This window comes from Pan paniscus, chromosome 5 (genome assembly GCF_029289425.2).
Source record: "Pan paniscus chromosome 5, NHGRI_mPanPan1-v2.0_pri, whole genome shotgun sequence".
Classification (NCBI taxonomy): Eukaryota; Metazoa; Chordata; class Mammalia; order Primates; family Hominidae; genus Pan; species Pan paniscus.
In genome coordinates, this window is record NC_073254.2 from 57,828,569 (window position 1) to 57,844,895 (window position 16,327).

A 16,327-nucleotide genomic window follows, 5' to 3' on the forward strand; every position below is an offset into this window, starting at 1 on the left:
AAATGAAGCTTTTTGAATAATAATAACAGAAAAAAGAAGTCCGAAAGGAAAAACAGTATTCTAAAAAATGTTCCCTTTCCCTCACCTATCCCCCAGATCAGTACAGCTCAGACACCATTGGAGAACTGAGGTCTAAGCAGCAAAGCAGGTGATGGAGGTAGGGCTGTGAGTCATAGTTTGTATGAAAGCTTGTGACCAACATCTTTGACTGTCCCTGAACAGAGGAATGTGACAGTTGATAAGAAACAGATCTTGGGCTGGAACAAAGGAGAGAAAGTGGTGGTGACCAACGTGTTGGCAGCCCTGGCACCAGGTTGCTTTCCATTGCTTCATCCACCAGGTCATGCCTCAGGAATAAGTAATCCTTAACTAATATATCAGCAGCATGAGGCCCTGAGGTACTTTTTGCCCTTGATTGACTTCTTATTCCACTGATGGCTTTGCTTATATCATGAATATTCCCGAAAGTTACTAAAACCATAGATGTATTTGGGCAGTAAACTAGACCTCCAGGACTCTAAAAATGCCTGGACTTACAAATCAGAAACAAAACCAGCCTGGCATGGTGCTCACGCCTGTAATCCAAGCACTTTGGGAGGCCGAGGGGGGCGGATCACTTGAGGTCAGGAGTTCATGACCAGCTTGGCCAGTGTGGTGAAACCCTGTCTCTACTAAAAATACAAAAATTAGCCAGGCATGGTGGCACACGCCTGTAATCCCAGCTACTCGGGAGGCTGAGGCAGGAGAATCGTTTGAACCCGGGAGGCAGAGGTTGCAGTGAGCTGAGATCGCGCCACTGCACTCCAGCCTGGGCAACAGAGTGAAACTCTGTCTCGAAAAAAAACCCAAAAGCAAAACAAAACAAAAAAACAAAACCAGCCTAATAGTTTTCAGGATAAATCTGGAATTGACACAGCTTAGATTTAAATAAATCTCAGAGTTTACAGGATTTAAAGGTCACCTAATTTTACTAGGTTCTGGTTCTCATTCCCACTGTGTTTCTGAGCCCATAGCCCCAAAGTACAAAGAGGAATAAAAGTACCTATTAGCATTTTTTGGCCAGGCGCAGTGGCTCACGCCTGTAATCTCAGCACCTAGTGAGGCTAAGGCGGGTGGATCACTTGAAGTCAGGAGTTTGAGACCAGCCTGGCTAACATGGTGAAACCCCATCTCTACTAAAAATAAAAAAATTAGCCGGGCATGGTGGCACACGCCTGTAATTCCAGCTACTCGGGAGGCTGAGGCACGAGAATTGTTTGTACCCGGAAGGTGGAGGTTATAGTGAGCTGAGATCGCGCCATTCCACTCCAGCCTGGCCGAAAGAGTAAGACTCTGTCCCCCCAAAAAGAAAAAAGGTACCCACTAGCATTTTTTCCTTTTTTCTTTTTCTTTCTTTTTTTTTTTGAGACAGAGTTTCGCTCTTGTCACCCAGGCTGGAGTGGAATGGCGCAATCTTGGCTCACTGTGACCTCTGCCTCCCAGGTTCAAGCGATTCTCCTGCCTCAGCCTCCCAGCCTCCCAAGTAGCTGGGATTATAGATGACTGCCAACACCCCTGGCTAATTTTTTGTATTTTTAGTAGAGATGGGGTTTCACCATGTTGGCCAGGCTGGTCTCGAACTCCTGACCTCAAGTGATCTGCCAGCCTTGGCCCCGCAAAGTACTGAGATTACAGGCATGAGCCACCACACCCAGCCCTTTTTTTTTTGAGATGGTGTCTCTGTCCCCCAGGCTGAGGCGCAGTAGCCCAATCAAGGCTCACTGCAACCTCTGCCTCCCGGGTTCAAGCAATTCACCTGCCTCAGCCTCCCAAGTAGCTGGGATTACAGGCATATGCCACCATGCCCAGCTAATTTTTGTATTTTTAGTAGAGACAGGGTTTCACCATGTTGGCCAGGCTGGTCTCGAACTCCTGACCTCAGGTGATCCACCCACCTTGGCCTCCCAAAGTGCTGGGATTACAGGCATGAGCCACCGCGCCTGGCCCATTTTTAGTTTTTTTTTAATTTATTTTTGAGACAGGGTCTTGTTCTGTTGCTCAGGCTGGAGTGCAATAGTGCAATCAGAGTTCACTGCAGTTTCAACCTCCAGGGTTCAAAGCGATCCTCCCACCTCAGCCTCCCGAGTAGCTGGGACTACAGGCATGGACCACCATGCCGGACTAATTTATTTTTTGTAGAGACAGGGTCTCACTATGTTGCCTGGCTGGTCTTGAACTCCTGGGCTCAACTGATCTGCTGACCTCGGCCTCTCAAAGTGCTGGGATTATAGGTGTGAGCTACCATGCCCAGCCCTTACTTGGATTTTATTTTTTTCAAGATGGAGTCTTGCTCTGTTGCCCAGGCTAAAGTGCAGTGGCATGGTCTTGGCTCACTGCAGCCTCTGCCTCCCAGTTTCAAGCAGTTCTCCTGCCTCAGCCTCCTGAGTAGTTGGGATTACAGGTGTGCGCCACCACACCTGGCTAATTTTTGTATTTTTAGTAGAGATGGGGTTTCACCATGTTGGCCAGGCTGGTCTCAAACTCCTGGCCTCAAAGCGTTCCACTCACCTCAGCCTCCCAAAGTGCTGGGATTATAGGCATGAGCCACCATGCCTGGTCCTCTACTGGCATTTTAAATGAGCAGAGAGTAAGGGGTTTCCTTGGTGTTTTGAAATGATGCTTGCCTGCTACTGTGTACCAGAGGTTTCAATGTGTGTGGGACAAGTACAAGACAGAGTGAAAACTGGTGGACAGCTGCCCTGAAGTCTGATATTGAAGGATCAAACATCTCCTTTGTGATTGTCCCCGCTTCACTGAGTCTCCTTTGCTTACTCATACCCCAATCTTCTAAGGACATACCCAATTTTACTTTGTCTTTGCATGGACCAATAAAAGAGGCTAGAACTGAGATAAGAGATGTTCTACTTAGGGGCACATTGGAGACTAGGGCCCAGGAAGAATATGAAGACCTGAACTCTACAGCTTTAATGTAAGTATCATGGCACAAAATGAGATATGGGACTTCAGGAATAATTTATTCAATGCTAAATAAGGTGAGGAGTGGCAAGTCTAAAATACATACCCTCTATGTACATTCTAATCTTGTTCATCCTCTACAGGTACAACAATATACACATTCACTCACCCAACTCACCATTTCCTGGCAGCTAAAATGACAGGATCTTCTCTACAACTTATCCCCACCCCCATCAGTTATACCCACCTTCTGGAAGTCAGTTCCTTCAGGTGATTGCCTACTGGCCACAAGGGCACCCATCATTTCCGTGGCCTCTGTGGTTTCTATCCCTGCCTTTCTGGGGGCAGAAATGTCTGCTGCAGTCCTTCCTTTTGGAAATCTGAAGACTTCTGGAATTGCCCCTGAAAAGAAAGGAAGATAAGTGGGTGAGAGTCTGTAACAATGTGACCATAGTCATCCTTAGGAAGGTGGTTACAGGAAGGCTGGGTGGAAACTTAGCAGGGGCAGAGTGTCAGAGAGACGAAATAAAATAATATCTTAATATGGCTGATTTTATCTCTGCTTTCTCCACATCCTCTACCTTTTGTTCTCCCGTTATGTAACTCTGCCTCTGTTTTCACCCTGTTCGTTCACTTCCCTTAAACATACTCATTTCCCTTATTTTCTACAAAACTTCTTTCTTGCCTAATCCTCCACAAATGGAACCAAAGCCTGTAAATCTTTAAATCATTACATCTAGATGTTATCTTCTGTCCTTTTGCATGCGACAAAGACTTTTTTATCTTTTGTGTACCTGTATTACTTTGTGAAACAGGTATCTTGATTTATATCATTTAATGTCCAAGTGCTTGTACAACGTTAATGAATATGAACAACCAGTTCAACAGAGGTTGGGGAAAGAATGGGAAGAGGAAGAGAGGAAGAAGGAAAGAATGGTAAGACATTCCTGAACAAGGTATGTTGCCCAGCATCGATGGGAATAGAAGAATTTAGGAAGTCTTGAGGGAAAAGCAGCAGGACCTATTTGTAATGATGGAAAACAGACAAGAGGTGTGAAGGAAAACAGGGATGCACTGAGTAGGAGAGACACAACTTTAAAAAAATAATTTTAATACAGAAAAGTATACAGAGGGGTAAAAAAAAACCTGGCCTATAATTCCACAGCACTGGATAACCCTTACTACATGTTATCATTTTATACATGTATGTGTGTGCATGTGTACAGTTTATAAAACATTTATATTTTATAGAAAATGCATTTTCATGGTCACAATGGTGAAACAAAACAGAAGATACAAAATAAAAAGTGATAGCATTCCTTTTCCCTCTCCCAAAGGCAACCTTTTTTGGTTACGATTTAGTTTTGATGAGATGACAAGAGGATGCTGGAGACCATAAACTGTTGAATTACTTCTTCAACCAAATCAGAGGGGTTTGGGGTTTGACTGACTTCAGCATGCTTATGAAGTCTGGCTGGAAGGAAAAAGGAGGCCACTTGAAAACTGGATCCCCAAAACCTTTTTTTTTTTGCTAACTGTAAGGTCAGTTTAACTCCTTCTCATCCTCAGTTTCTCTTCTAGGAGCTGCAGAAGCAGTGTTCCCATCATGGCCTGGCGCCATTATTCCAGAATGCTGTTGAAGTGAGGGAACCAATGGCAACCTTGACATGCCTCAATGATACAGTGCTTTGTATACAAAGACCCAGGACAGAAGCAAGAGGACAGTTGGCCTCTAGAGTGCTAAACACCCAGAAAATACAATAGGCAATTTACAGTTTTTACTGACTTATAATTTGCTAAGTATTCACAATTTGTTAATAAAAACAGCTACTATTACCACATTGATTCTTTCAATGAATTTTTATTGAGTACCTGCTATATGCCAGACAACTGTGCACTGTGAATACAATGATTAAAAAAATAGTAAGCAAAGACAGACTTCTTGCTTTGGGGAGTTTATCATGTACTTAAGGGGAGCATATATTAATCAAAGAAACATAAATGTAAAATTACAACCACATTAAATGCTACAACATAAACATACATGTTTTATATGTATTCTTCTGAAAGTGTATATGGGTTGAGGGCAAATCAGGAGAGTTGTGATTTTAAGAGTAGATTTTCATTATAAATTCAACTTCGTGGCTTATCGATGAATATTGTATACATAACTTAGTTAAAAATTACACAAACATTACTGCAATTTTAAACTCTAAAGAGATGTGCTCACAAAACTATTTTCATTTGTCCATATTCTCACATAAATTGTTAATAAATGAAGACTTTGTTTAGGTTCTTATCCTAGATTTAGTATGTAAGCTTTGTTAAGGTGAGAACCAAGGTTTAGGGATATATATTAATATATCAACAAAGCTTGCCTATATATGTTTATATATATATTATCTATATTATATATATAAAAGAAACTATACTATATATAGTATATATAAAACTATATACATATATACATATATATATATGTAAAAGAAACTACCTCACTTATTTCTGTTACAGGCTACATCCTCTCTGAACCCTCCTCCAATTTTTAAAATTACGCTTTATGTTCCTATTGGATGCATGTGTCCTGTATGTCCACCTCCCCACCCCATTCTTCCTCAGTCCTGGAATCTGGCAGACTGATAAATGGACTATGTGCTGGCATGCTCTGCTACCAAAATATTAACTTTTTGACTTTTTAGAAAGATGAAGTGTCATGGGCGAAGTAATACTTAACTATATTATTCAGCAGTATTAGCAGAGTATTATGTGCCCTGTGAATATAATATGGCTTGTAAAGCAGGAAGCCCCCCATTTGCAAGGCCAGGGGGAATTTTTAGCGGGTTATTTATACACCTTAGGTAAAATTAGGTATTTGCCCAAATTTAAACATAATTGCTGATCATCTGCTTCTCACAATTGAGGATATCTGATAAAAGTTGTTCCTGATGTTTGTAAAATTTAAAACATAGTTATATTACACCATAAGCTGCATTTAAAATTCAGGGCCCATTTCTTCCATGTGCCTAAGTCTCCTAAGTTGAAAGTTTATTCAGTACTGTGATAGTAGAGAACAACAAAAAAATATGCTCTATCTCCAGCTACTGGGTTAGAATTCTGTCCTTCCTTTCACCTGTCTTCTCTGGATAGGTTCCAAAGCTAGATCCCACTAACCAAAAGGAAGGAGGCAGCAACACTTCCTGCCCAGAATACAGAATCCTCAAAGTTCTCCCTCTGCTGGTTCAAGGAAGATATAAAGAATGTCACTCCCGTAACTCTTAAGTGAGCATTATTTTTGAAAAAGCCACAGATTGGTAGATGCCTTTGGTGTAAATCCTGAAGTTATCCAGAGAATACAAGAGGAGTTACTACCAAAGCTTAGGCTCAAAGTACTCCAGCCCTAGCTACCTGAACTAGTTCTGCCCTTCCTACAATAAATTTTGCCTCTTTTTCTCTTCTCACTCAAGTAGCCCCCTCCTAACCTAGAGAGTAAGATTCCAACGCCCTCTGAGGAAGTAAGGTTAGGATTGGGATCTTGATATGGTTACCTCCTCCCAACTCTTTCTCTAAAACCATCAGTCTCTCCCTAAAGGGAAGTGGAACTAAGTGAACAGGACTGAAAATCAGCACAAACTGGCATTAAAAATTATGTTCCCTGAATTCCTATAGATAACCTGCTAGAACAGGGAGGGAGTAGTTCTCTGGGAAAACAAATCTCTCTGAAGCTCACTTGGGTTTAAACTCTTCTAAATGGCACCTTTTGAGTTAGTCTATGGTTTCCAAGCAAGAAAATTGCATTGAACTCAGGCTTTGTCCTAAAAACCAGGGCTAGAAAGGTGACACGGGCAGGATACCCTGACCCTGTACATATTGGTGCTAGGATAAAGATAACGATCCTTATCTCAAAGGAAACAACACAAGACAACTCTGTGACACAGTAAGGTAAACTAACTTGTCTAAAATCACAGCAAGGTAAATGACTGAGGCACAGTCAAGGATCTAGCTCTCCCAAATCTGTGTCCTTTCCATAACATGATAAGAGAGGCCAGAATGACTTCTAAATTGACATTAGTCAAAAAAATTAAAAATCCTTCCCAATGTTGACCTAGGGATTTTATAGCTCTGTACATAAGGAAACAGGAAAAAAAAAAATTGGGGGAGCGGGGAGGTTAATCCAGATCAGCAATTTTGTATTATCTTTGAGGAACAGGTGGGTAAATAAGACTCCGAAGGCCCTGTTGAGTCAGGTTATAAACTGCTGACAACAGGGATATAAGAGGAAACTGGGACAGAGATAGAAAATCTGAGGACTGAGCTCCCTAATTCCCAAGAGCAAGAACCTGATTGTCCTAGGGGAGCTCAGTTCCCAGAAAATCCTACGGAGAGTCAACACAAAGGTATATAAAAAGCTTCACAACAGGAAGATGCCAATACCAGACAACTGTTGCCTACTCACTACCCACCCAGGCTGCGCTGGGGCAGACTATATATCCTAACATTCTGGCATGAAGTAGTTCTGACAAGTGAGGAAAGCATGGTTGGGGGTGAGGATAGACAATAGGGCAGCAGGGATTCACTGTTCTAGTTTTCCTTTGGAGTTCAAATGTGTGTGATTTCAAAACAAAAATCCAGAAGGAAACATGAGATTAATGCATTTATTCCAAGTAATTAACACATTAAAAATAAAGTTAAACTCGTCCAAGCCAACTCATAAATTCTTTAATCTTTTTAACAAAATATACAACCCCAAACATCATACTATGGTTGAAATTAATTGGGAAAGGAGGAGGTAGAGGAAAGGATACATATGGGTTTGTGGAACAGGGAATGAGTTCAATCTCAAGACAAGTTTCAGAGATCTTCTACCCCTTCACAACACAAATGGTTGCTAAACAATTTAATACAAAGTGTTATTGGATCACAATACAATGAACAAAGGCCATTTCAAAAATAAAAGTGATCTCAAAAGCGTATCTGCTCCTGGCAATGAACCATGAATAAGCCTTACCGATTTGTCGTCTTCTAAAAGTAAGCCTGCCAGATATTCTTCCATGTTTATTTCCAAACAGGTTTGTGGGTTAGCAGGACAATGCATCTCAAGAAAGGCAACAGAGTAAGGGAAGTACAGGAGTTGACATGCCAATAAGGGGTGTAAACAGTAAACAAAAGAGCTACTCACGCTGCATTTCAAACAATGTTAAGGCAGGCCCATCCAAATGGAAGCCTAAGAGATGAACAATTCTTCCAAGTTTTCCATTTCAGCAAGCTTTCTGGTGTTTTTCCCAGAGATGCATCAACTGCCCAGGAAATTGGGTAGGAATACAACACAGCAACTGGAGAGGTCAGCTGCCTCCATCCTCCCCCACATTTCAGAAATGGCAGAGTCAAAGCCAAAATACAATCAAAGCACACTATGTGGTGAGCCAGTTAGACATCTGATTTTAATGACAAAGTGGGAGAAAATAAATTGGCCAAAAAAATTAACAGAAAATACATTTTTACAGATATATATATATATATATATATATATATATAAGTTGTTATCGATTTGTCTGGTGTTTTAAGGGGAAAGGGAAAAGGAAAGGAGGTAAATTTTTTAGCTTCCATGAACATTTACTGTAAGATGCTGACTGCATCTCTTGGTGTAGGTTCCAGATGAGATAACAAACTAGTCCTGGATCATCTGGGCATCTGATTTCTAGAAGCCAATGATTCACTCACAAGTAGCTCTAGGTATTTATTCTTAGTTGTGAACACTGGATTCTGTGTGGTCCTGGATGGCACCAACTGTAGTTTCCTGTTCAGGCATTCCCTGAGGGACCATATCGTCTTCAATTACCTGCTCCCTTGGAGGGGACCTTGACACTGGAGCTTTAACCAAATTCAGAGGGTTGCCACTGTCATCATCTACTTGCAGAATTGCCACCTCTGTGGTGGATGCATTCGATATTTCTAGCTGTAATGGCCCCAACTCCAGGGAACTACATTTAGAAGGGTCACCTGGCTCAGAGAGTGGAGAACACAGTTTATCTTTTTGAACTCCAGAGGTCCGTGTGACAAAGTCAACAAGGTCTGGAAGGCAAGGAGATGGCCCAAGGCCTGCAGAATTAATTGTTTTTAATTCCAATCCGAGTGACTCTTGTTTGTCTAATTGGGAAGATTCTTTTACTTCCTCAGGCATCATTCCTCCTGCTAACAGGTCAAGGGCCTGGTGTGTTCCCTCTAGGCCCCCCAAGCCACGGTCAACATTTTCTGTAAGTCCAGTTTTCAAAATGTTAGGAGAAGGGATCCTAACACTCCTGGGATTAGGTGAGTTTCGTTCACCCTCTGTCTCAAAGTCAAGCACCAAGGTTTTGGGAGAATCTAACGGAAACCCAGAAAAAGATGGGATTGGTTTGAAGTCAGTGGGATCGGAGGAATTACACCCTATAGGTGATACAGAATTTTCTTCACACACTTTCTGACACAAGGCAGTTGGGGATCTATGTGCTGGGCTTACCCGAGTAGTGCAGAAATCAACAGGCATATCCCCCAGATTCCCCAGGGCAGTAAGCTCCTCTACCTTTAAGTCTGTAGCTTCAAAGTCTTCTAGGGCCTTGCTTTCTATTGTCACTGTTAACTCTGGATGGACATCTTGTAGCTCCAGTGCTTCTGCTTTTGGTTTCTCTGGGCTCTCCCAGGTCTCTGGCCTCTTCTTGTTTTCATCCCAAACAGCCAACTCATAGATCTTTTTAACTTGAAAGTCTTTTGATCTTTCTCTCTTGAGTTTGAGACTTCTGTACCTAGAAGTTCTAGAAGCTGATTCTGGAGCTGAATTCTCTAGCCCCTCCTCACTAACAACTGAAACTCCTTGCTCTTGTGGACTACCTGTTAAACACATAGCTGATCTGGCTGGGGAATGAAGAAGCAACTCTGGGGCAGAAATTTTCACAGGTGTATCTTGTGGGTTGAGTAAAGACCTAGCTTCTGATAAAAATGAGTCTAATTTTGCCTTTGTGAAAGAGCAAGCCTGTGGACTCAATTTGATCACTACTTTACTTGGAGTTTCACTTCCTGTCATCAATTTATTGGACTGTTCAGCCTCTTTGTCAATCATTAGCAAGTTGGGCTGTTTTACTTCTCCCTCCCACATGTATCTGTTTCCATGGTTCAAATTAGAATCATCTATGCTGTGGGGTCCAATGCTGGTACTTGCTCCCTCATCAACTATCCCCTCAGACAGCTCCTTTACCCTTTCTTTTAGTTCAGTGTTTGCCTCTATCTCACTTTCTCTACAATCCTCAGATTTACGGAGCTCTTGGCTTTCCTTATCCTGGTTAACAGATTCTCTGAGGTGGATTTCTACCAACTTCTGAGATTCTTTGCACTGTATATCTAACAGTTGAGGAGGTGGTTCTACACCAGGTGGTCCTGGCTCTCCCAGGTCAAGCTCACTCTTCTTCTCTGGAGATATATCCCTACTAGTGTCACTCTGGAAGGAACTAGAGGTCCATATGGCCAAAGTGTCTGTCTTTGGGGTAATTGTTTCATAAGGCCTGCTTTGGCACAACCTTGTCAGAGGCTGTAGGAAGCCATAGGTGCTGCCTGTGCTTTTTGGGTCTACATGTTCTACAACTGACCATTTCCCTAGGGCCACCAGAGTTTTTGCAATGGGCTTTTCAGAGTTGCTAACTATAGGAGCAGCGATCAAACCCTCATCTTGATGCAACTCCTCTTGGGATGCACTGCTGTTCAAAGGAGAAGTAGAAGAGGTGTCTGAACTTTTGGTTCTAGAGAGGTTGCTATTTTCCCCATTGGCCAATGGACCACCACTTAGCTTAGTCTCAGGGGCCCCCTTTCCACCACTACTATAGAATATGTCATACAGGTCCTTAGCATTGGCTGTGGCTAAGCATGAATTTCGCTTCTCTAATTTTTTGGCTTGTTCACTGAACACACTTGAGAGGGGTGGTGGAGGACGTACTAACACAGAGAACAGGGTCTGGTCTCGGTCACTCTCACTCACCCCAGGAGCTGTCTCATCAGAAGGAATGGCAGCTGGCTGTGTTGAGGCCATGATGGCTACAGGCAACACTGGGTTCAAAATGTTAGGACCCACGAAGCCAGGGCTGAGAGTCTGAGATACAACTGGGTTTGATTTTACTGGAGCCAAGATAGCATTTGCTTGAGCAGCAGACGGGGCAGCTGGATGAGGTATAACGGGGGGTGGTGGAGGTGGTGGAGGTGGGGGTGGTGGAGGAGGTGGTAGTATTTGTTCAGGTAAATGAGATGGCTCACTCTTTTCAGCCAACACCACTTTTTCCTCTGGAGACCCTTTTAGAATCACCTCTTCCCCTCCAAATGCTTTGGAGATGATGTCTGGAGGTAAGAGGAGATCAGCTGAAGACTCTTTAACCACTGGCAGAGGTTTAGCAGTGGTTCCAGAGGACTTAATAGACAGAAAGGTGTTAAGAGGAGCTGGCTTGCTCATTGTGGCTGAACATGACTTGCGGAGTACTGTGGATGGAATAGGCAGGTTGGGTCGGATCTTAGTCTGTGTGGAAGTTGTCACAACAGGCATCCAAGGGCTGGTATGTGCAACAACAGTTTTCCCAGAGAGCTTGATTTTGATAGGCTTTGCCTTCCCAGCTTCAGTTTTGCCATCCTCTTTGTCCTTACTACTTTCTACAATCTCTTCTTTAGAGATACTTGGGGTCACCACTGAACTTTTCTCCTCTTCTTTTTCTGGCTTCTTCCAGCTGAATTTCCCAAAAGAAGATGATGTTGGTGATTCCTTCTTTACCTCTTCTTTTAACTGGAGTTTGATGCCAGTGTTCCTTTTATTTTCAGCTTTTTCAGGGGAGTTCCTACCCTCAGAGAGTTGGTCTTCTAATTTCTCAGAGACCTTGTCATCCTCCTTTACTTCTTTCACAGCCTTTGCCTTTTTTTCTTTCTTCTCCTCCTTTGGTTTCTCACTAAGTTTGCGCTTTAGCTCACTCTGCCGTCGCCGTTCTGTCTCTAGGACCACAGCCAAGCCAGCTTGGCGGTCCAGATTCCGCCGCTCCTCATATAATGGGTTTTCATCCACATATTTCTGGGAAGAAAAAAGATAAAGACTCAAAAACTGGTGAAAATACAAGAGAAAAAAATCTTGGCCCCGCTACTGTTAGAATTCATTTAGTAGAAATCCCCAGAATTATCTTCCTCAAGGACATACGGGATGCTATCTGCTGAGCATCTCCCACTAGGATTGAGGAGAACTTAGAGGTTATATGGAATTTGAAGTGTCAATGGCTTTTTCTGGCTCGGACGCCATTTGACAAAGTCAAAATAATTACTTCAGAAAAGTTGGAAACTCCACAGCCTACTACGAAGACCAACCTTGTATTTCTCATTGTGTTGGTGACCCTTCACATGTTGCTCCCCAGAAATTGGATCCCCCAAAAATTCCTCACAGAGCTGGCAATAAAATCCACTGATGGGAACCAGAAACTCAGAGCCTGGAAGAAGTAGAAAAAAGTCAAGGAAATAAGTCGATTCCACCCAGAATGACAGCAACCAATGGAAATCCCACCACCCCTTTGCAGTAAAATGGTTACAGTATAGAGGGCCTTACCCACTTTGAAGTCAGAAGCAGTATTTAGATGAATCCCAATGGCACAGTCTTTCCAACCTAAGGCTTGAACTACAGTCCTCTATTTCTTCTACCTCTTGGGAACATTATACTGGTTAATTTAGGAGTTTCCTGTGCCAGATTAATTCCTGTTGCTGAGTCTCCTGAAACCCTAACTAGCACCAAGCATCTCAGGAGATATAAAAACTATACTCCCAAATAGCCCATTACCATTTTATGATGATCTCTCATGTTGGTATTAATTACTGAGGAAACTATCTTCTGTAAATCTCAAGGGTATAGTAGCAGCACTGGCTACTTGTGAAGGTAAGAAATTGAAAAGTTTATGGGCTGAGCACGGTGGCTCATGCCTGTAATCCCAGCACTTTGGGAGGCAGAGGTGGGCAGATCACAAGGTCAGGAGATCGAGACCATCCTGGCCAACACAGTGAAACCCCGTCTCTACTAAAAATACAAAAAATACAAGGCATGGTGGCAGGCGCCTGTAGTCCCAGCTACTCGGGAGGCTGAGGCAGGAGAATGGGGTGAACCCGGGAGGCGGGGCTTGCAGTGAGCAGAGATAGCACCATGCACTCCAGCCTGGGCAACAGAGAGAGACTCCATCTCAGAGAAAAAAAAAGAAATTGAGAAGTTTAAAGACAAAGGAAGTTTCTGCTTCTCCACTTACCCCTTAATAACAATGACTCAAAATATTGTATAGTTCTTAGTTGAAAAGGCAGTTAAATTACTGCATCTCCTGTCCTTTTTAACCTGGATTCCAAACAAGTAAGATTTTGGGCCCATAAGCCAATGACAAAGACAATTCTGTTTTAAGTGACACGTCTATGTTTAACATCTGTGAATAGATTTTTGGCCATATCGGTAGAGATCATGGTCTTATAGATCTCTTTACAGCTTCAGGACCTAGTACACTGTTTTGTACACAGAAGGCATTCCTACGGCTTTGTTAAAAGGAATGGCTGTCTCATGCTATGCTGCTTCCTAGAATGTTAGCTCAGGGACACCTCTTCCTCAACTGAATGTAAGGAAACCACAAAGGAGGCAAAAAGGAAACATACCTTTTGCAGGAACAGTTATCTTGTCAGTGCGCTTTATGGCATCTTGCTTGGCCTCACTCTGGGTCTTTGAAGCCCAAGGTCTGTTGTAGGGATCCAGTGTCTATTTGTAAGAGGCAGAGGTGCTCACACAACAGCACTAAAAGCTCAATGACCCACTTTTCTCTTTTTTTTCCCCCATAATAAGACCAGGGGACCAGAAGCCCCCAGCTACCCACCCCCACCCCCTCTGCCAACTGTTTTAATGGAAATCACCTGTGGAAAAGGTAAACACATGTTAGAGCAAGTACCAGAAAAAGGTAAAATGAAACAAAAAAATCAGGTACTCAAGGAATCAAAAGAGGCAGAAACCTCACTTACACTTGTCATGGTGTTTAGTTACAGCCAAGTCCCCTGGACTGAGCCCTGGGGATGGTGTCTCCTTTGTTGGTGTCTCTTGGCTCTTCAGATTGGGGCTCCTGCCCATATGAGAATGTTTCCTTTTCCAGCTTTGCAATGCAGATAGGGGTATAGAAGTTTGAAGAGAATGAGGGTGGGAGTGAAAATAACAGAGAGTAGGATACCAACCTGTGTGTGCTTCTTATTGTGCATATGAGTGAAGAAATCAAACATGGTCCCACAGATGGTGTTGCAGTCTTTGCACCAGTGATTGCCAGCATCATAATACTCATAAGCAGCAGTGGGCTGATCCAACTGCTTAGTGGCTGACTGGGGGCTTTCGGCAGGCTTGGGGCTCTTAGTACGAAACTTCTCATTGTTTACTTTTGATTCCTAGAGGGGAAAAATCTGTACTTACAAGGAATTCAAGGCAATCTAGACTTGTCTTCTGTTAGAAATAGTAAGTGGCCATAATAATAGAAATAGGGCCATATGACCGTATTTCCAATGTTTAAAGCTGCACAAGTTGGGGGGAACCCTAACAGAAACATGTCTCTAAGACATAGAACTATTTGACTTCATAGTGCTATCACAGCATAAAAAGTAAATCATAATGGCAATATATTTACTTACATATCCTAAAATATCTCTAGAAGAACAGCCAAGGTTGTGGAAACATTGGCTGCCTCTGGGGAAGGGAAGTGGAGAACAAGGATGGGTAGGAGTCTCTTCACTGTATACCCTTTAGTAAATGTTGAATATGTTACCTATGCAACTAAACAGTTAAATTTGAAAATCATGACAGCTAGGGAGGGAAGAAAAACCAATATGGAAAAGGTAATTGACAGGCTAAGCAAAGCAAATGCAGAAAATAGGTGATAGTGAACTCATCACATGCATCCTGGTATGAAAAACTGGAGAGAAGGGTTGGTGTACATAGATAAAGTAGACTATACAACTACACATAGATAAAGTCATCTATGTAGAATGATTTAAAGGAATCTAGGAAAAACATTCCTAACTGCCTAAAATATCACTTTTAGAATTTAACACCTTTAGAGGCCAGGTCCAGTGGCTCACACCTGTAATCCCATCACTTTGGGAGGTCGAGGTGGGCAGATCACTTGAGGCCAGGAGTTTGAGACAGGCCTGGCCAACATGGTGAAAACCCATCTCTACTAAAAATACAAAAATTACCCGGGCATGGTGGTGTGCACCTGTAGTCCCAGCTACTCGGGAGGTTGAGGCACGAGAATCACTTGAACCCAGGAGGCGGAGGTTGCAGTAAGATAAGATTGTGCCACTGCACTCCAGCCTCAGCAACAAGTGAGACCCTGTCTCAAAAAAAAAAAAAAAAAAAAAAATTTTTAACACCGTTAACATGTATCCTTTTTAAAAATACATCAACTTCTTAATATTAAAGTTATCAACAGCAAATACTTTAATATGAATTAATTTATTACCAAGCTGGAACAAGGCACTCAGGAAATGAGAATTTTGGTTAATGTTCAGGAGTAAGGCACAGGAAAAAAAGATAATTTTTGCAACTCAGAGGCTCACTATGAATGGGGTTCTATAGTACACAAGATGAAGAGCTGGGTACCTGGAATATTGGCTCATGCAGGGAAAAAGGTAGGATAGAGAAAGGGAAACAACTGGGGCTTCAAAGATACTCTTTCCCTACCTGAGTCCTATTCAAGAATCACTAAAGAAATCACACCAGACAGGTAGGGGATGGGAGAGTTCATACACTCCTGGTGGGAGTATTAACTGGCACCATCTTCTAGAAGATAATCTAGGAATACATTACATACCTCAAAATACTGTATACCCTTTAACCCAGCAATTCACTCCTTGACATTTATCCTATGGAAATTATCATGTCAAACAACAGGTGATTTGATTGGTTAAATAAATTTTGCTTAACCATGCAACCAAAACAACAAAAAATAAGGTTGTTAAAAATGGTATTATAGAAGTGTATTTACTGACATGGAAAGATGTTCATGATATACTGAGAAAACTAATAAAATACACTTGAATAATCAACAAAGATATGTAAATCGGCATACAGCGTTGAATATCACTTTATCCAAAATACTTTCTGTAACCACTCTATACTCCTTATCCTGTTTTCTTTTTTTAGGCACTTCTCATTACCTAACATGGACTTATTTATTTATCGTCTTCTGCTATTTAATGAGAATATGAACCTTGTCTATACTGTTCAGTGTGATACTTCCCATATCTAGACCAGTTCCTGACACTTTATTGGTGACCAATACATATTTGTTAAGTGAATTGATGGACAGAATTAATACTTTGGTGT

The 16,327-nt window shown here is 42.2% G+C and overlaps 1 protein-coding gene across 1 annotated transcript in view; it reads right to left on the minus strand.

The window, feature by feature from the left end:
• Positions 1–7,593: 7,593 nt before the first annotated feature.
• The window catches only part of ZNF318 (zinc finger protein 318), a 33,490-nt gene continuing 24,756 nt past the window's right edge, over positions 7,594–16,327 (minus strand). Inside the window, exons 7-10 of the mRNA XM_003833261.6 lie at positions 14,188–14,391; positions 13,624–13,723; positions 12,313–12,431; positions 7,594–12,025 (exon numbers count right to left, since the gene is read on the minus strand). Of these exons, the coding sequence (XP_003833309.4) occupies positions 8,696–12,025; positions 12,313–12,431; positions 13,624–13,723; positions 14,188–14,391 (3,753 nt within the window). The 3' untranslated portion in view covers positions 7,594–8,695. The remainder of the gene's footprint in view (positions 12,026–12,312; positions 12,432–13,623; positions 13,724–14,187; positions 14,392–16,327) is intronic.